The 20,525-nt window shown below is 43.7% G+C and overlaps 1 protein-coding gene across 1 annotated transcript; it reads left to right on the plus strand.

Annotated features, from left to right (window-relative positions):
* Positions 1 to 9,893: 9,893 nt before the first annotated feature.
* ankha (ANKH inorganic pyrophosphate transport regulator a) lies at positions 9,894 to 20,515 on the plus strand. Its single transcript, XM_030348833.1, has 12 exons — positions 9,894 to 10,492; positions 11,557 to 11,773; positions 12,189 to 12,307; positions 12,692 to 12,775; positions 13,301 to 13,471; positions 14,048 to 14,182; positions 15,291 to 15,383; positions 15,505 to 15,597; positions 17,596 to 17,725; positions 18,308 to 18,431; positions 19,387 to 19,486; positions 19,636 to 20,515. Exons 1-12 carry the CDS (start codon positions 10,397 to 10,399, stop codon positions 19,756 to 19,758), a joined length of 1,485 nt encoding a protein of 494 aa, XP_030204693.1. The 5' UTR covers positions 9,894 to 10,396; the 3' UTR covers positions 19,759 to 20,515.
* The last annotated feature ends 10 nt before the right edge of the window (positions 20,516 to 20,525 follow it).

Genomic DNA, 20,525 nt, shown 5'->3' on the forward strand with positions numbered 1-20,525 from the left:
GAAAACACATATATTCTCCACAGGTTGTGCTATAAATCAACACTTGATTCGAGGATGAGTGTTTTTGTGGATATTTAGTGTGTATAAGTAATCTTTGAAATGGGGGACTACTTCTCGTGGAGGGAGAATGTGGGAGGGGTTATCGTAGGAGTCCATTGATTCGACTGACTCGAGTAGTGCTGTAGTAAAGTGGTTGGTAATAATAATAACTGTAGTACGGTGGGTGCTAACCTCTCATTAGACATCCACGGCGATAACAAGAATTAGCTTTTCACTTGGAGTTCTTCCTAAAAAGAACACCCCGCCTTAAGCACACACTATACAACACAAAAGATAGTAGACTGTTTTTCGACGCCAATAAAAATCGACTCATAATCTTGGAATTTTTACAGCTATTTAATGATTATACAATATGCCGGTGCCGTATGTAGTGCAGACACACACATCATTAAATGAATAAACATTCGTTTGAATACAGTGATTTTTGATTCAGTGTAAATGGCTATATGGTTTATTAATATAGTCTTTATAACAGTGCTGCAATGCAATACGGAATGATACATTCACCACGACAGGTGATTTTTTTCTGTCTAGATTTGAACAAAACAGTGAAACTAAATTAAGAAAAAATTAATGTGTGTTTTAATGTAGCCTGCTGTTGAAGGAAACACATAACAGAATAATGAATGTACATGTTGGAATTAAACTCCGCTGTGTTTTGATAAAACTCGGTTGGACTCAGGAAAATAATACTCAGAAGGTGGGCAGACAGCAGAGCGGCTGCGGCGAGACCAGCCGCCCTCCCCTGGTTAGACGTGCCTCCTGCGCCCTCTGCTGGAAGAAACGACACTGGCCTGGCGCGCAGTGAAATTCAGAGCAGAAATTACAGGACACTCTAATCCAGTGGTTCTCAAACTTTTTACCATGAGTACCACCTTAGAAATGATTTGGCTCTCCAAGTACCACCGGAATTAAAATAAAGTGCGTAGGCCTATAACTACATAGAGTTTACACAGAAGGCATTAATATTAATAATACGATTTATTAATCACATAACTTTACTTGACTGAAGCAATCAACTGTCTATAACTCATGTATTGTATTTAAACACTTGCAACGGGATAATACTAACAATTGAACAACTGCTTCAATAGGGCTACCCAGCAAATGGGGATATCATCTGGCATATAACATACCAGTCAATCTAGTGAGGTTATTAACAATTATACTGCATTAAAGCATTCACAGCACTGAATATTAATTTTAACAACTGCAGTCAACCAATCATGTGAGGTAAATTGTACTGCATCAAAAAACATTCAAAGAATTGAACATGAATATTTAAATACTGGAGTCAAACAATCCTGTTATAAGCAATCATGCAGAGCAAAGAGAGAAATCATGTGTACTGCGAAAACACTAATCAAACTATCATGAGTAAGAACAAGCGTATCATAGAAAAACAACGTATTCAGTATTAAAAAATACTGCAGTAAGTGCCATAAGGTCAGAATATAAACTATGTTTAGGTTTGAAGGAGAATGTACTCAGGCACACATTGAAAATTAGGCCTATCATGCTTAGTGAGAGGGGTGTGATGTCTGGGTCGATTGAGGTTTGCTTTAGCCTCAGACTTGGTTCAGTATCCAACCTGCTTCCAGCACTCGAGTTGAGGGGGATGGCATCCCCCTTTGGAATTAAAATGATCAAAATCATCCCCCTTCTGAAACAGCCATCCCCCTTCCCATCCCGTTATTTTATCAATTAATGTGGAAATATTACCGCTATTTCATTATAGCGGTAGCAACGTTACTTTTCCCAGGGACAGATTTGACAGCGATACTGCATTCTCGGGCAGTATGCTATTGCGCAAGCAAGCAGGCGTACTTGCGCAATAGTGCCTTCACGAGCTCTCATTCCACACCGTACGAAACTGACACTGGTAGCGTGAAGCAGTCTCTGCATCTCAGACATCGCTTCCGCAGGCAACTCTGTCCCCTTTTCTCCCTTTCATTCCAACCAGTGAGCAACGCTAGTCTCCCTTCTCTTCCGAATGCATTTTTTTTAAAAAAGAATAAGAATCAGTTTTTAAAATCCTTAAATGTGATGCATGCCTCCGAATCGTGTGATGCGTCCGATCAGCTGCGTTTTTGGGGATAAAATAAGAGCGATGACATGATGACAGTAGCCATCGCTCTTATTTGTGACCATTTATGACCAAGAGAAGCCTGGTCGCAAATGGAATGAGAAAGCGCACAGCCTTGTCTGAAAGCGCAGGATATTCGCTGCGTCGCTGCATCCAAAAGTCCAGAAATGTCTGGCCTCTGAAGGCAGACTTCAACGTCTCGTCACAGGACGATTTTGCAAAATTGTTGCTTCCCCTACTCGTCGTCACAGCAGTTAGTCAATGCAGGTTTAACATAATTGCATATGATGGGTACATGCACATATTTTCTTTAACGGTTGCTTCAACTTCAAAAAATTGCTTCAAAAAAATCGTTCATACTCCGCGTACCAGTAGAGGGCGCTCGCGTACCACCAGTGGTACGCGTACCACAGATTGAGAACGGCTGCTCTAATCAATAAAAAAAAACGCATTAAAAATCCATTTAAGTTGAATGAAAAACACAAAGCTCAAATAACAAAAATGGTTTCAAAATCGTCGTTGCAGTTTAAATGATGAAAAGTAACTATAGGTAGCAATTAGACGTTTGAGGTAGATCTCTGGAAAGTACATTCTTGAACCTATACATTATATTGCTTTAAACCCCACAGCTACTTAAATAAAAAAAGTAGTTTTCTAGGTTTAAGATTATCTTATCACACTTTTCAGGATGTCTTTGAAGGAAAAGTGAAAACATCTCAACGTGGCAAAATGACCCTGAACAAAGACAAGGAACATGCTACGATGTGAAGTAGAAGTCTTATATTTAGTGGAAACATGGTTTAGTATATTCAAAAGGGTAAATGGGAGTTTACGACCCAAAACCAAAATAACTCCTCTATTGAAAATCAATTGAATCTAATTAGCTTCTCAAAACCATCACCGTAAAAACCAAACCCTAACGCTCAAAGCTGACTAACACTCAAACTAATCCTTAAATCCAAAAATCGAACCATGAAACCTAAACCAAATAGGAAACCTTATACCCTAGGGATGGTTTTGGTTTTAGTGTTTGGTTTAGTTTTAAGGTCTGGTTGGATAGGGTTTTGTATTGGGGTTTCGTTTAGCCTTAATGTCTGCTTTTGGGATAAGGTTTCCTATTTGGGTTTATTTTTGGTTAAGATTTAGGGTCTGGTTTTAGGACTGGGTTTTGTATTTTAAGATTGGTTTTTGGGTTGTTTTTAGTGGTCTGTTTTCAGGGTTAGGTTTTGTGTTTGGGTTTTAGGGTCTTGTTCAGGGTTAGGTTTTGTATTTGGGTTTTAGGGTCTGGTTCAGGTATAGGTTTTGTATTTGGGTTTTAGGGTCTGGTTCAGGGTTAGGTTTTGTATTTGGGTTTTAGGGTCTGGTTCAGGGTTAGGTTTTGTATTTGGGTTTTAGGGTCTGGTTCTTGTATAGGTTTTGTTTTTTGGTTTTAGGATCTGGTTCAGGTATAGGTTTTGTATTTGGGGTTTAGAGTCTGGTTCAGGGTTAGGGTTTGAATTCAGGTTTTTGGTTGTATGGTTTGGTTTCAGGTTTTGGAAAGAAAGATCTCTCTGGATCTTTGTTTTAACTTTAAATTATACTTTTTCTTTTTTACTCAATTGCATTTTATTTTATACTTTATACATACTCCAATACTACTATATCCTACTATATATATGCTACACTTTATTAAAATAACAAAATATCATACAATGGTGTACTTGCAATTGCAGAGCACCTATAATGTAAGGGTACTATTTGTATATGATATTATTTTAAGACACTGTAAAGCCCTACCAAAATAAACGTGTTGGCCACTGAAAAGTAAAGTGGTGATGTTCTCAACAGAAGTGACAAGCTGTGATAATACATAGCGACGGCCAGTATATGTATTTTATTTCCTATGAGAGTGATTAAGGATTATTTTTGAGTTACTTCCATAATTACATTGAGTTTATTGTCTAGTTTAGTGGCTCTGTGTTTGACCAAGAGCTTAGTAATTAAGTTTGATTCCCAAAGTGTTGTAAGAAATAAGTTTCTTTATCATGTACGTTTGATTTTTACAAAAGATAGCCTATGAGGTAGATTCTTTATAATAATCAGGAACTGGCTTGGTAGTGTAGTGGCTAGTGTGTTTGACGCCCAGCACAAAGGTGTTATGTTCTACCCCAAATGTCTGCACAAATTGAACTTCATAATAAATGCAAGTGTACATTGCATAGCTAACCCCAGCGTCCTGCGGTGTCAGTCAGGCCTGTGTTCCGCTAGCAAACATAAGCCGCGTTTACATGGCAGATCTATGCCGCATAGATTTCTATGCGGCATATAAAATGGTCATGTATACGCCTCATTCGGAATACAATTATCTGTTCGGCATAGATTCTATGCCGAATAGAATAGGTGGTGTAGTCCGTTTTAAATCGCCATGTATACACTTATTCCGCATAGATTGGGGTTTAACTTAGAGCAGCTGCAGTAGTTCACTGAGCTCCGTCGGTACTTTTAAACACACCGAACTTCACCGCTGTCAAGGAAAGTGGATTTATTGCCTGATTCATGTCTTTGTTATCACTCCGTAAAAGTAGTCCGGTAAGCGTGTCCGGTTGCTAAGCGACGGGACATGGGTGTTTATTAATGAGGTGTCCGCGCGCGTCCGAGATAACTGTATGAGTAGGCTACTACTAGTACTTTTGCAGGCTGAACGTTAAAATACTTCTTAACTTAGAGAGATGGCAGCTGCAGTAGTGCGCAATTGGACCTTCGAGGATTCCTGGTCACTAAATTCCCGTAAGACCACTCTCTCCCACCAGTCTTGGCTGCGGACTCGCATTCAAATTCCTCTTGTTTGCGGCGGAGCATAGGGTAAATATAAAGATCTGACGAGAAATTGACGTTGCTGCGCTGTCCTCCTCCTTCTTAATTGAAGAAGCAGGCAGAGAAAAGCTCTCTCCTGCTGTGCTTTCATTAAAATCAAATTTTAAATCCCCGATAGTGATAAGACATCCATTATGTCGCCGCCGGTCCAGAGACGTGTCAGGTGTGCGCGATAGACATAACGGACACTTTTGTTACTGCCATGTATACAGTACATTCGGAACACATTTTAGGAACAGATCTATGCCGCATAGAAATCTATGCGGCATAGATCTGCCATGTAAACGCGGCTTAGAATAGATTAAGCTTTTATTGTCATTGTACATCTTGGAATGATTGTATTCAGTAAATTAGTCTATATATGACAATTTGGCCAATGTTTGACCAGGTTTTATAGTATAATTTGTTGATTACTTTTGATGCATTAATGGTATTATTTCTTCTTCTTTTTTCTGAGGTATACTAAAAACTTCTTAAAAGTCCTTAAATTGTCACTTCCCTGTCATCTGGGGACAGCCACCAGATTCATGTGGGGGTCCCGACCCACAGGTTGAGAACCACTGCTCTAATGCTCACAATAGGTTGGCACCTCTTCTGTCTAGTCGCTCTGCGTCTCAGAGGGGGTCTGTGCCTGTGGACAGTTCTGACACCAGCCTATCAGTGACATCATTTCAAGCTAATGGACATTGAAAATGACCAGTGCCCTGCTCCGAGACACGGAGTAGACATAAACTGTGCCATTGCTTTAATATATGAAGATTTTTTTTATTTTATTTTTTTGTTATAGTGGCTGCTCCTCAATTTGACCACAAGTTGACTGAATTGAAGTACAGGGGTGCCCTGCAGAAGGGGCTGCGCTACTCACCTGAAACGAGTGGAGGGCTACCAAGAAAAGCTAAAGAGTTATAAGGACAAAAGTTATTGTAATGTTCTTGATAATAGGGTTAATTAGTGTTAATGTTCATAATTCCTGAAGATGTTTGTTTGTCATTGATTTTGAATATTCATTAAATAACTTTTTGAATAATGGGCTGTTTTGTTGTTTTTTTGGTTTGTTCATAGAGTATTCAGGAAAGCAGCTGTTCTCAACCTTGGTTTCTTAAAAAGAATGGAAATAGCCAATCTAATGGGGTTTTTAATGACGCATATTAAAAACATACAAAGCAAGATTGAAAAGTGTTGAAATGGCCCTTTAATAATAACCTTGTTTCAATGTATGATGCAATGCACATATATAGTTTAATCACTGTTGATTCAATTCTATATTCTTTCAATGTTGATCATATCATAATTGAATCAAGGTTGATTCATTGTCAGAATTAATTGGAAATGTAACGTCATTTCAATGTTGATCATAGCGAGCACTTTCAATGTATATTTCAATGTCTGACATCAATGTTGATCACAATCTTCAGCCAGACAATATCTCAATGTTGATTCAATCACGTTTTGCTATCTGGGTTTCCTTCTGCCCTGTAGTCTATTTCAAAGACATGCGGCCCCCCAGCGCTCAAAATACAGTGATGCCACTGGTGGCTTTGTATCTATTTTATTCACATAACTATCCCTTCTATTTGGTAGTTCACCAAAACACCTTGAAACAACTCGAGTCTCACATTCTTATGCCACCATACACCAACAGTGTAAGCAGGCCAATGGCAACCAAGTGCGTAGTCCTTCCTCCCTCACTTTAAAAAACACCACACACACACACACACACACACACACACACACACACACACACACACACACACACACACACACACACACACACACACACACACACACACACACACACACACACACACACAGTGTAGGGCAATGCATTTGACATTTCTGATTCTTCCGTTCAATTCATTTTACATTTCTGCATTTTTAGCAATGCTTTGCGCTTTTCATTCAGCGGCCACTTTATTTGCTTCCAACCATTTACTTTTTTCTTAAATGTTGTGCATGTTTACATTGTTTACTCCATTTAGACTTTTGAACCTTTGTTCAAATCCTTTCACTTGATTTAGGCCATTTATCGTTTCTTTATGTCTTAAACTGTGTGGCTTCATTAAAAAAATATTTTCAACCTCACTTTGGGTATGGGATTTGCGAAATGCCAGCAGATTTTTGAAAATACACAACTCAAATGGTCCTACCCCCTCTCCTTCAACGCTGACTCTGACTCCACCCAGTCCAAGTACATGGACGCGCAATCATGCACGAGCGCGAACACAAGATGCACGAGAGCGAGCCATTAGCTAGTTAGCTAGCTGCAGTAGCTACCGCAGGATAACAACAAACAGAAGCTTGCTCTGGGTCACGAGCTTTGAGTACGTGCACGAAGGGGTCACGCGCGGGGAGCGGGAGTGCAGTACAACATTTGATTGACGTACTAACTGTCCAATGCTACTCAGTGGTTCTGGAAATCATTGGCTGGAGTTTTTCGAGCCCTGCCCGTTCCACAGATGATTGACTTGACCTACCTTGAACTCAGTGGCTGTAAGTGGGTTATGATAAGGATTTCAAGTAATTTTGAGAATTCCATACCCAACCTTTAACTGTTAATTAATACCTATATAATGAAAAAGGTGAATATCAAAAGTGAACTATTTGCTTATCTAGGCAATTGTATAACTTAGACTAGTCAGAATCAGGTTTGAACCCAGAACTTTCGGTCTATGAGACCTTTGAGCTTAGCAGCGAACCAGCTCATTTGAGAACATCAAATTTCTCTCAACTTTGGTGGTCAACACATGTTAATGCCAAAGCGTCTGACATTGAAAAATACAAAAATTTAATTGTATTCCCAAGTCTAGGTTGAATCTAATCAATTAGGTGTACTTAAAAATGAGGTAGCCAATCCAGCTGGAGGTCAGACTACCATGCCTCGACTAATACAAAAAATGTCCAGTGTATTTATTAGAGACTAGAGTTGTAAGCAGAGATCTGAGCAGAGCTATCTTCGTCCCTTCTCCCATTGCTCTTCAGGCCTGTGAAACGTCCAGGGGTATGTGATCATCCATACCGTAGCACAGGACCTTTGAGTTTACATTAAATATGCCGGTGTTGCTTTAGCTCGGGAGATTGGGTGGTGGAGCTACCATTTAATGTATCTTCTTTGTGAATGACCTTTAAGAGGTAGTTTCAAAGGGCCTTTTGCTGTTTTTAGATTCGGACACTCTGTGAATCAGCGTTAAGAGAAGTGTGTATGTGTGTCTAAAAATGTAAATTAAATGTTCCACACAGAAAAAGGAACTTGATGGCAAGTTCTCGTTACCAGGCCCCACTCAGTTGTAGGGCAGTAGACCTACATGTCACTCTTGAGAGTGCATGGATGCATCATGCTGGCAGGCTATTAGAGGAGCCGTCTAGACAGCCGAGGGAAGCGATGGGGTGAATCACGTGTATTAATAGTGGACAGAAAACGGAAGCTTCATCCACCTAAACTCTTGCCCTCTGTAGGCTAAGGCAACAGCAACATCACATGAAGTCACATCACTACACAACGTTAATTCTGCTGGGGAGAAAACAAACCTACTCATAATGGCCTACGATTAATCAAAACAAAAGGTGGGAAAATGTGTATTTCTCCGAACTTTCCCATCGCTTTACCTGCTAACTATTTGTATTATTGTATTGTGTAATGATTGACTTGAATCTAGAACACACACCTGGAAGCCTTGTTGCTCTGTTGGAACACAACATGCTTACCATGTAACGTAGGCCTGACTTCATGTGTGTTGTTTCCAGGTGTTTCCTTCATGTTCTGTGGTTCATTCTCCACCGAGTCTTGTAGTCTGCAAGATGACCTCAACACAGGCAGTTATAGGCAGCAATAATACATTTGAAATGTATGTCAAAAATGTGCACATTTTAACATGTAATCTTCTCTATCAAGTTCAAGTATTTATTGCAAGGTCTTACAGTGTGTGTTTTTATGACAAAGTCTCTCTCTGCTACCTTGTGAACACTATTTCAACATTCCAATGTTCTGGATTTTGTAACTGTAAATTGTATTGTATAGTTTATTTTTGTTGTGCAACCTTATCTGTAGCATTGTAAGGGCTTATCTGCTTTAACTTTTAAGCAGGCCGACATTTCCTTGTGCATATAATACTTGTGTAAATTCCATACATCCAGATTTGATTGTTCAATTGTCTGACTTGATAATGTCCATATTTGCACTGGAAGTTGGGAACTATTGGAGGAGTTTGTAGTCTTCCATTGCGGTGTACAGTATGATGCCAGTCTCGGAAGATGGTGGTGGTTATAGTATACCTACTTGCTGGTGGAGTTATGCTATTTTGACAATATTTTTACGTTTTTACTTGCTCTAAAGGGCCGCTGAGTTCATGTCTATAAAAGGTAAAACGTTTGGAAAAAGATTTTCCATACATCGAATTCTCATCATTACAACACTTTGTGTAGATAAGCTGAAATAATAAATATTGTATATGATTAATTTGAATTATGACGCATTGATGTACCTCACACTTCTTTTTATAAACTGATTATTACGGTCCCCATTTCTAAGGCGAGAGTTGCAATGGACCAATCTGTCCCCTAGATGGCACCGCGCAACCACAACGTACAGATTACTTTACGCACAAGTAGGTCAAGTGATCTATACATCTATATAAAGCATACACCAATGTACGTGTTCATACCACATTTCTAAAAGCTCGTGTACTGTTTCCATTATAGACCTACTTCTTAAATTATCTTAATAATTACGTCTTCTTCATTTGCGTAGGTTTTGTATATTTAAGTTATTCATTCAAACGTGAAAGGTTGACGGGGAAATACGTTCTGGTAACTCAACATAAATCCCATCGTTGCTCTATGTTGTCCATCGACTGGTTCACACACGCGATAAATAACAGGTTTATATCGTTATGTGACGTCACGCGACGCCCACCCACGTGCGGTGACTTCAGTCGGCGGAGGGTGGAGGACGAGCAGCAGACCCAGGAACATTCAAACGCAGCCCATAAAACGCAAGGCTTAAAACAATAGCCTCGACAGTGGAGGACACCTTTACGGTTTCACTTCTGAACCCCCTGTTGCCAAGCGATGTCTTCGGTTCCGTCGGTCTGAGGTGTTTCATTGTGTTCCTCTCATCCCGGGCGTCAAGCTGTGATATTTCAGACCATGTTTCTGGAGGAAAATGATGCGCTCATTGGCGATTTCTGGTGACCTTCGCCTCCGTTCAACGGAACATTTCGCTCTGAGCCGCTGCCGGTGTCGGATCGCCTCGACGTGTGTCGTCTGATCGGTGACCGGGGCTCTCGTCAAACCCGCCAGAGTACAGGTGTCGATAGCGTCTTTCGGCCTGCGATCCGAATTCTTTAAATCCATCAAGACCTTGGCAGATGCCCCACGTCCTGACAACCCGGCGGCGTCACCATGATGGACTTTCCATCCCTCACTCCGTACTTGCCGCTCATGCGCTTTCTGGTGCCGCTGGCGATCACCAATGTGGCCATCGACGTCGGCGAGCAGGTAACCGTGTGGCGTGGACTCGTTGTGTTGCTGCGGGTCCGAAGCGACCCGCGCCGCAGTCTCCTCATCAGATCAATGTGGTGTTGTTTTTCCATCCGTACATTCCGTCGTGTTTTTCCTTTGATAAAAGGATTAGCCCTGGAGTAGGTTTGGGTCGTGGTTGTGACTAGGGGGAGGGGGTTTGACGACCGTTAGATGGATAGATGGATGGATGGATGGTGGCTTCTGGGACCGGTAGCTCGTCTCACGGCAGGGTAAACAACACAAGGGGTATGGAGCCTGTACGAGGGCGCCTGTAATACCCGGTCCTTTAAAGACCACTTAAACGAGGCTTGAATGTCATCAAAAATTATTAATGAATACTGGTTGGAATTTTTATTAACATTTAAAGTCCTTGGGGAAAATCTGATGTTTACACAAACCGGCTTAGCGATGGCCGTGATTCAAATTAGAAGGCAAACAAATGTCTGGGCCTTTTTTTTTTTAAGAGAGCGACAGAGAGAGATGGCAGGTCGTCCTTATGAGCTAAAAAATCGCCAGTCGGTTTCCTTAATGACCATCATCCTGTCAGACTGTTTATCTTGCTATGGATACTCTGTTTAAGAGTAGACGGCGTTCAATTAAAGCCCCGCGAGAGTACATAAGGAAGGGATTTGGCTTATGTAAGCTGCTATAAATAGATTTTCCCCGCTGGATCATGGCAGCTGGATTTTCCACTTCCGGAGACAGAATGAGTTGATAGCGGCGTATTGTTATTTTTTACTGGTACGCTTGATTTGTCATGTTTCCATTTTCGGCTATCTTTCCTGTAGACAGTCCGTTTATTTAATTAATTAACTAAAAAATAAATCCTTTATTGATTCGTACAACCCCTCTTCCCCAATGTCCCCACAAACCGATTCAAACTGCCTGTTATTTATCTTCAAAAGCCAAACGTGTGTTTTGGTTTGTGATAAAGAAAGGCCTAGTCATGATGATGTCTGCGGCATCTGGTCTGCCTGCTCCAAATGTGCTGTCTCACTTCCTTCTCTCTGTCTGGTTCTCTTCCCCCCCCCCCTTCCCAGGCTCTGAACAGAGGCATAGCCACTGTGAAGGAGGATGCGGTGGAGATGCTAGCTAGCTATGGGCTAGCCTACTCCCTGATGAAGTTCTTCACAGGGCCCATGAGCGACTTCAAGAATGTGGGCTTGGTGTTTGTCAACAGCCGCCGGGACCGCCGCAAGGCCGTACTCTGCATGGTCGCCGCCGGGATAATAGCCTTCGTCCTACACATTCTCATCGGTGCGTTTTTCAGCCACACTGATTCACTTTCCCACGATGCATTCCTACAGGTTCTGTTTGATGTATTGGATTAAAGGGGTCTTGCGGTGTAACCCTTTTACTTCATGAAAACATGACAAAACCCGTGGTAACTGAATGTGAGCCAAAGTTGAGCTTAGAAAAGTTTTAAATGGTGGAGTGGTTGCTTTTAGGTCGAAAACTCCCATGTGGTAATTGGTGTGTTTGTTTGGTTTTTGTTTATCTAAAACAATCAAGTTGAGACGCATTTAAAATATTGTCTAGCTTGGGTCACGTACGCACAGCATGAAGTATGTGTATATATGTCCGTCTTCTGTGATCATTACTACAGTGAAGCCACAGTGGTTTTCCTGCATGGTGGTGAGTTAATGTCGACCACTTCCTGTCTCTGCTGCAGCACAGACGGACCTGGGCTATTACATCATCAACAAGCTGCACCACGTGGACGACTCGGTGGGCAACAAGACGCGCCGGGCCTTCCTCTACCTCGCTGCTTTCCCGCTACTCGACGCCATGGTGAACCTCAGCTCGTTGACTAGTTACTACTAGATACCCATTTAGTACTCTGTCTAGTTGCTGAATATTTGCCACTCAAACCCGTAGTTCCTGTGTATCAACTATAATGAGCAACTAGTTAACCCAGTTTCTAGATACATTTTTAAACGGCCTAGCAATGTTTTTGAAAGTACCACCTTCTTTGAAATCTTGCCAACAAATCAAACATGGTTGTCTTTTGGTTCCTGTAGTTTCACCAATCTCGCCCCTCCCTGTCTTCAATGTTGACTTTTCTTCCATTATCGAGGCTATAGTTGTGGAGCAGGATAATGAAAAGACAGTTTTTGAAGAGCTTTGTGTCTCCAGAGGAAGTAACCCTATCTCCGTCTCTCTGTTTGTTTGAAGGCGTGGATCCACGCGGGGATCCTTCTGAAGCACAAGTACAGCGTCATCGTTGGCTCCGCCTCCATCTCTGATGTCGTGGCCCAGGTAATGCCTCTTCCCCCTCTCCACAGACAGCCAATTTTAAAATCGGTTCTGGCGTCGTCTGGTACATTACCACTGCGACCCTTATTGTAGCAGAGGTTACCTTGGCCAACAAACTGAGGATGATTGATGCTGAATTGATCCATTATAAGAAATGCACAGAGTTAGTTATAGTAATCTAATCTGTCTGGTCCATGATGTAATTCCCTGGTCTGTTGACCCCAGGGTGTGGTCCTTTTCTTGGCAGATTGGGTTTCGTTGCCATCCTGCTCCACAGTAACCTTACGTGCTCTTCTCTTGGTAGATTGTGTTTGTGGCCATCCTGCTCCACAGTAACCTTACGTGCTCTTCTCTTGGTAGATTGTGTTTGTGGCCATCCTGCTCCACAGTAACCTTACGTGCTCTTCTCTTGGTAGATTGTGTTCGTGGCCATCCTGCTCCACAGTAACCTTACGTGCTCTTCTCTTGGTAGATTGTGTTCGTGGCCATTCTGCTCCACAGTAACCTTACGTGCTCTTCTCTTGGTAGATTGTGTTCGTGGCCATCCTGCTCCACAGTAACCTGAAGTGTGTGGAGCCCATGCTCATACCCATCCTGTCCCTCTACATGGGCGCCTTGGTCCGCTTCACCATCGTGGGTCTGGGCTACTACTGCAACATCCACGACAACATCCCAGACTCCAGCGGCATGGACGTCGGGGTAAGACCCTCCCTGATAGCCTCTCCGCGATGCTAACCCTGACGCTAGTCCTAGCCCTCAACCTAGCCCTACCTCCAACTCCAATCCTAAAACCTAACCTCATAGGCCTAACCCTTATCCTACCTCTGGTCATATTTCTATCTCTAACCCTAAAACATATCCCTAGCACGAACCCTAGCTCTAACCCTTAGCCTCCAACCTAGTACAAACCTTAACTCCAATCCTAACCATGGCTTTGAAAAAATGCATCAGGTTTGAGTTGAACTCTAATCGAGTTTGGATTAGATGCTGAATACATTTGTTGGGAAGGCTGGTTTTTTACTACGACACACCTGGAAGGACCATTGTTATTTTTATCAACCGATGTGGAGTTTACCACTGTGTAATTCATTCCAATGAAATTCTTATGGCAAGTCAGGTCAACTGCATAGCAAGAATAAAGCCATAAAGTTAACAGTAATAATGAATACCAAACTAAGGTGAAGGGAGTGAGAACGTCCAATACGAGCTGCAGTAAAACATGACATTAGACATCACAGATGAGTCTCCGGCCTAACCGTCTGATTTCCCCGGCAGGGCGACGCCACCATCAAGAAGATGTTGAGCTTCTGGTGGCCCCTGGCCCTCATCCTGGCCACCCAGAGGATCAGCAGACCTATCGTCAACCTCTTCGTCTCCCGAGACCTGAAGGGAAGCGTTGCTGCCACCGAGGTGAGCACTAGAGGGGGCCTGGCGCCACCGGGGAGCCCCCACATGGGAGCCCCCACCTTCTGGGGGGCCACCCTGGGGATGATTCTGTAGCTGACCTCGACTTGAATCTACTGGAAAAGCTGTTGATGGTACCAGCTACCTGAAAACACTGAGGACTACTGATTGGTCAGAAAGATTTGCCACTAGCGTCATCACTGCTCCTATACCCGCCAAACTAGGAAGATCAACCACATCCCTTCGATTTCCTCCACTGTTCCTTTGTGTGTAGTGTGGAAGGTGACCCCATGACGACCTCAACAATGAGGGGATACTCTCTGCAGGTACTATCGGCAGAGGAAACAAAAGTACCTGGTTCAAAAAGAGAGTATAGCAGAGCTGGTACTAGATAATGGAATCAAAAACTATGAGTGAATCACGTGGTGATTAGTGAAAGTGAGTTGGGAACCAGTGGGGTTAGAGCGAGGGCACAGGACTACGGCTGTTTTCAGGAAGGGGAACAGACTTGGGGGGGTTGGAGCAGCGAGGGGGACAGCGTTACATAGCGTTGGAGGGCCTCCCTCTGGAGGTTTCTGGCTAACGGAGGGCTTCCCGGCCGCAGACAAAGCAGAGCTGTTTACCAGAACGCTCTGGAACTGGTGGACAAGGCAGCGGCAGCGGTGGATCAGGCCTTCGTTAGGGCGACGCAAGGGGACCCAGCGCTGTGAACACACTGCTACTGTTCCCCACAACGCCTGTTGTTTTACACACAATCACTCACACACACACGCCAAACGCAGAGTGCTTTGATGGTCCGGAATTTATTCTGAGGTCAATAGTTTCCTTAAACACCAGTAAAAAAAAAAGGTTTCCTGCGTTACAGCAAATAAAAAGATGAGATTGCGGCTCTCTCTCTACTTCCCCCTGTCTGTCTTTCTTATCTCTCTGTCTGTGGCTTTTCACTCTCTCTCTCTCTCTCTCTCTCTCTCTCTCTCTCTCTCTGTCTTTTTCTCAAGGTCAAGTTTAGAAGGCTTTATGGTCATGAATGTTTCAACAACATGGCAATGAAGATGAGGTAGAAAAACGACAAACTTTTCCTCTCCCTCCCTCCCATCCTCTCTCCCCCCTTTAGGCGGTGGCGGTCCTGACTGCTACCTACCCCGTGGGTCACATGCCCTACGGCTGGCTGACTGAGCTGAGGGCTGTTTACCCCGCCTTCGACAAGGTAAGACAGGCCCCCTTTAACGATTGTATCTGTTACCAACGACTACAGCCGCTGTACTGAACTTCACCTCACTCCCTCACTCAGTACCCTGACCCTCTCTGTGTTCTCTCTCACCCAACAGAACAACCCGAGCAACAAGTTGAGTGCTGGGAGTCTGGTCACAAAGACGCACATCAAGAAGTTCACATTATGCTGTGTGGTGCTCTCTCTCACGGTAACGACACCCTAAGATGCTACAAACATGCGGGTTGGCATGGCACCGCATTGTTGTTATTGCTGCGTCTCTTTGGGGTCCTAACGTTGAGTTCTTCTGTGTGGCCGGATTTTATTTGAGGAATTATTGTTGTACTTTTATTTTGAAGGAAGCAGGGTGTGTCATGGTTTGAGGTACCTGTGGTCTGTTATACACGAGGACCCATTAAAGCTAGGATTTAGCGCTTTTTAAGGTAACTCTAGGTACCATTTTAGTAGTCATACATTGAGAAAAACAACATCAAACTATTAAAATGATGGGGTGTTACTCCACCTCATCGATCAATCCTAAGAGTTAGGTAAGGGACTAAAACGTATTCTTGATTGGTCACTGGGCCAACACCAAGGTTAAAGCCTTCCAAAATAAGAGTGAGGCAGGTGTTGGATTGGTGCGCTCAGTGTTGTGAACCACGTGTTCCTCATGCTTGGCATAGCGCTCGTAAACAAAGGCTGCTCGGCTTCTCGGGTTCCGTGTGTGTGTGTGTGTGTGTGTGTGTGTGTGTGTGTGTGTGTGTGTGTGTGTGTGTGTGTGTGTGTGTGTGTGTGTGTGTGTGTGTGTGTGTGTGTGTGTGTGTGTGTGTGTGTGTGTGTGTGTGTGCTCATTCTCGGGTCTAGGATTCCCAGCTCAGTTGAACGTCGTGTTCTCCTGCAGAGTAGACCTGAAGCTTTGGAATCGGATTGCAGGGAAGAGGAAGGAGAGAGAGAGAGAGGAGAGGCGGAAACATTAGGGTGGCATTTAGGTCAAAAGTCTTCAGGTGCCTCTAGTTGTTGTCGTTGTTGCTCGGTGGTTTCTAGAGATGCTAACAGACGGTATTTAAGGCTGAAGTGGTTGCGTCTGGAGATGATCAGATCTCTGATCAGGATGTGATGGATGGGTTCCTGAGAGGGCTGTCCTAAACTTGAACCCAGCGCGCATCAAGGTCAGAACAAACCACGCACTGCTCCCCGACAGGAAGCCTTGTGGCTTTGAGCGTATTTAGATCAAACAGGAGGAGACGGAACCAGATGCGCAGGCCCTCCACACTGTCAACAAGTCCAGGAGGGCGGGCCCCTAGAGGGCAGCGATGGGGGCGTTCTGCGTTACCCGGCCCAGCCCGACCGGCAGCGTGTCCGGACCTGCTCTGTCGGGTCGGCGGATTAATGAGGAGAACCCAGCCCCGCAGCCTCAGAGTACACAATGTGCAATAACTCGGGGATATGTGCAGGAAGGCGTTCGTGACTGCCTCTCAGCTCCATTGTTCTGAGTTTGATCCCCAATGTCCTCGCACCAGCTGCAGGCGTCCCAGAGCAAGATGTCCCAAACGCCCTAGCCGCACCTTAATTACTTTGGGTCAAAGCGTCTGCTGAATGACAACAACAAGGAAAGCGATCATAACAGTCATGTTGAAAAACCAGTCTGGGGCAGGATCCCTGGCTTCCAACGATGATTAGGTCTGACAGGGGAGGATGAAGGCTCCACCTCCTGTCACAGGCTGCGGGGGGTTGATTTCCCCTGCCGTCAGTGGATCTGAATCAGACGTATCCCAAGCTCCCCTAGCACCCCCTCCAGTGCAGAAACTGATTCAGTAATAAGACGGTTGTGACGGTTTATTTACATATCACACAAAAATCCAAAACAGAAACCTCTTCAGCACGCAAGTCTGTGTCGACATGTTCCTGAATTACATTAAAATTTATTAAACTATTATCACACCTTATTTCATCAAAAATAGGGGAAGATGGGCCATGTTTTCAGAAAGAAACTTAGTTAATTTGGGGTGGTTTGTGGTTAATTTGTAGGTCGATTGGGTTACGTGGTTAATTTGGGCTATTCTGAAAAATGTAAGCTGTTGTTCATTTGCGCTGTTGGGTAGTTCCTCTGGGCTGTAGTTCCTCTGGGCTGTAGTTCCTCTGGGCTGTAGTTCATTTGGGCTGTAGTTCATTTGTCTGTTAGTTCATTGGGTTCATTTGTGTTTTCCAGCTGTGTTTTGTGGTGTTCTGGAGTCCTAACGTTTCCGAGAAGATCCTGGTGAACGTGATCGGGGTGAAGTACTCGTTTGCTGAGCTCTGCGTTGTCCCGCTCCGCATCTTCTCCTTCTTCCCTGTGCCAGGTAGGAATTCTGGATAATCTTCAACATACAGTTGTCAAGGTGTTCAAACTGCCCTTATTTCAAGAAGTTCAGCCATTAAAAGCCGGTTCCAATGTATTGTGATATCACAATGTGGGAGTATCCTACCCACAAGAGAGGGTGGTGGACGGTATCATCTGGTAGACTGGAGTTGACCTGTCATCGGCGTAATCCTTTCCATGATACATCTGATCTGACTCTTACTCGTGATTTCAAAAACGGATTAATTTTGAAGTTTTCACTTTAAAGAGCACGTTGGATTATTGATTAATTTGTGGTGACAGCATGTTGCAGCTGCAGACTGACGAGGACGTTGAACCCTGTGGCCGATGAGGTGTTTATCCAGAGTCTTTTTAGCGCCGATTTGTTACATTCATTCCGGACGAGTTCATTAACTGTGGGTGCCAAGTTGCTAAAGTTGGACCAGTGAGCTGATCTTTGTGTGTGTGTGTGTGTGTGTGTGTGTGTGTGTGTGTGTGTGTGTGTGTGTGTGTGTGTGTGTGTGTGTGTGTGTGTGTGTGTGTGTGTGTGTGTGTGTGTGTGTGTGTGTGTGTGTGTGTGTAGTGACGGTGAGGGCCCACCTCACCGGCTGGCTGATGACCCTGAAGAAGACGTTTGTTTTGGCGCCAAGCTCCATCCTGAGGATCATCGTCCTCATCACCAGCCTGGTGGTGCTGCCCTACATGGGGTGAGTCAGCCTGGGGTCACGGGGGCTCAAGGGAAGGGGACCACCCCAGGGTCACAGGGTCAAGGCCATGGGGTCACACAGGGGTCAGTGAAATCCTAAAGCATTACTTCACTTATCTAAACAAAATCTGTCAATCTTGAGATCTTTTTTCCTCGCCAACTTACCACAAACTTTGATCCTAGATACCCCAGCTTCTATCATTGATTACTCAGCTGTTATATTTTATTCTTTTATCTTTTTCCTTTTATACTAGCAAACACAGCTTTTATTCAAGCTAACTTGTTTATTATTCTAGCTACATAGCTCATAGTCTTGCTAACTTCCAAAGTGACTTAGGAAGTGGCTGAGAATATTAACATCCCCAAACTCGTAATTTGCAGTTCATCTGCACATATCAAATTAGTGGTGAGTTAACCTGGTCAGTATCACATGTGAATAACTTGAAAGCCTTCAGTCATGGCAATTTCTTTGAGATTTTGCGTCTAGGTCAGATGAACCATCTACAGCACACAATAGTTAGAAATGCATATTTTTTGTATGCATACAGCAGTCTTGTTTCTAGCAGTGAGCCCTGAATACAGTGTCACCCCCTTCCCCACAATGTAATGTCCTTACATCGAAGGAAAGATATAACAATTGTTAACCTAAAAATAGACATTTCCATAACAGCCTCCAGCGTTGGTAATAGAACAGCATATGGACTCGCTAACGTAACAAGCTAATGAGATAATGAGATTAGCTGGAGGTATGCTAGCAAGGCTGCCTGATCCTCCGAAGGATAAGATAGTTTCTGGTGACTCATGCTAACCCTGTTATAATGACCAATGTGTGCACGAACACGTAGAAACAAAACCACACAGTAGCAGAACGAGCACTGACTGCTAGCCAGAGGGCAGCGCTAGATGGGGTTAAACATTCAATGTTCTTCCTCACCTTCGTCTTCTTTTGTTTTCAGCGTTCACGGGGCCACGCTTGGCGTTGGGTCCTTATTGGCTGGTTTCATAGGAGAGTCTACAATGGTTGCCATAGCAGCGTGCTACGTTTACAGACAACAGGTGGGTACTTCACTTTTTCTAACCATTGAAACTGTTCATTTGATAGTTACGACCTAACCTTTTAAACTTAATCTTTCAGAACAACAAATTGCCGTTTGTTGTTCCCAGTCCTATCCTAACTGAATTATTTTTTTCCCGCCCGGCAACAGAGAAAGAGTGAGTTGTCCAATGAGCTGGTGGTGGAGGAAGACTCCGCCCCCATGAGCGAGGTCAGCCCGAGGAGCCAGATGGAGGCCATCGAGGAGCTGCAGGAGGAAGATGAGCAGGAGTAGGGCCTGAACCTTGGGGTTCAGCGGGCCCCATAGAGAGAGACCGTGGAAAGTTCCAGTACACATTGGAAGAGCATTCAGGACTGGTTTGGATTGAAAAATAATCAACGAAAAATAATCCAGATGAAAAACTGAACGGTGAACCTCCATGTTTACGAAGCGCTTTTACATTTTTTCTTCGATTTTTATTTAAGAGAGAAAAGGTATTTTTCTGTGTTGAATCCCCCCATCCCTCAACTATTCCGACGCACATTGTACAGAAAGCCATCCACCTCCAAGTGTTGACCCCTCACCCCATGTCAACGACCTCAACGTCTTCTGGATCTCGGTCACCTCCTACATCGCCGTGGTTACCGGGAACCGGATAAGGGAAAAAATAAATAAAAAAACAACGGACACAGGAGGACCTTGTCTCTGGTGTGCTTGTGGAGTTATGAAATAGAGGAACATATTTTACGTTTTTATCATTATTTTCTCTGAAACTTGCCGATAAGGCCTTGTTTGACTTCATACGGTGGGCCTTGTTCGCTGGTGCAACTTGTGTTTGACATAACGATGTACAGAGTATTGTTTTCTATAGGTGATGCTACGTGTATATTTAAGGGACGAGGGGGGCGGGAGGCCCTGCTCTCAGACGCTTGTTCTTCTAGAAGATTCAGTTTGTCTGCCTTCCAAAGCGGCCCGCTGTTGTTCTGCACGCATGGTTCTGTAAATAATGTACAGGCCTCCTTGTTTGGCTAATAAACGGATTTAATATTTACCCACGCCTC

This window comes from Gadus morhua, chromosome 23 (assembly GCF_902167405.1).
Source record: "Gadus morhua chromosome 23, gadMor3.0, whole genome shotgun sequence".
Taxonomy (NCBI): domain Eukaryota; kingdom Metazoa; phylum Chordata; class Actinopteri; order Gadiformes; family Gadidae; genus Gadus; species Gadus morhua.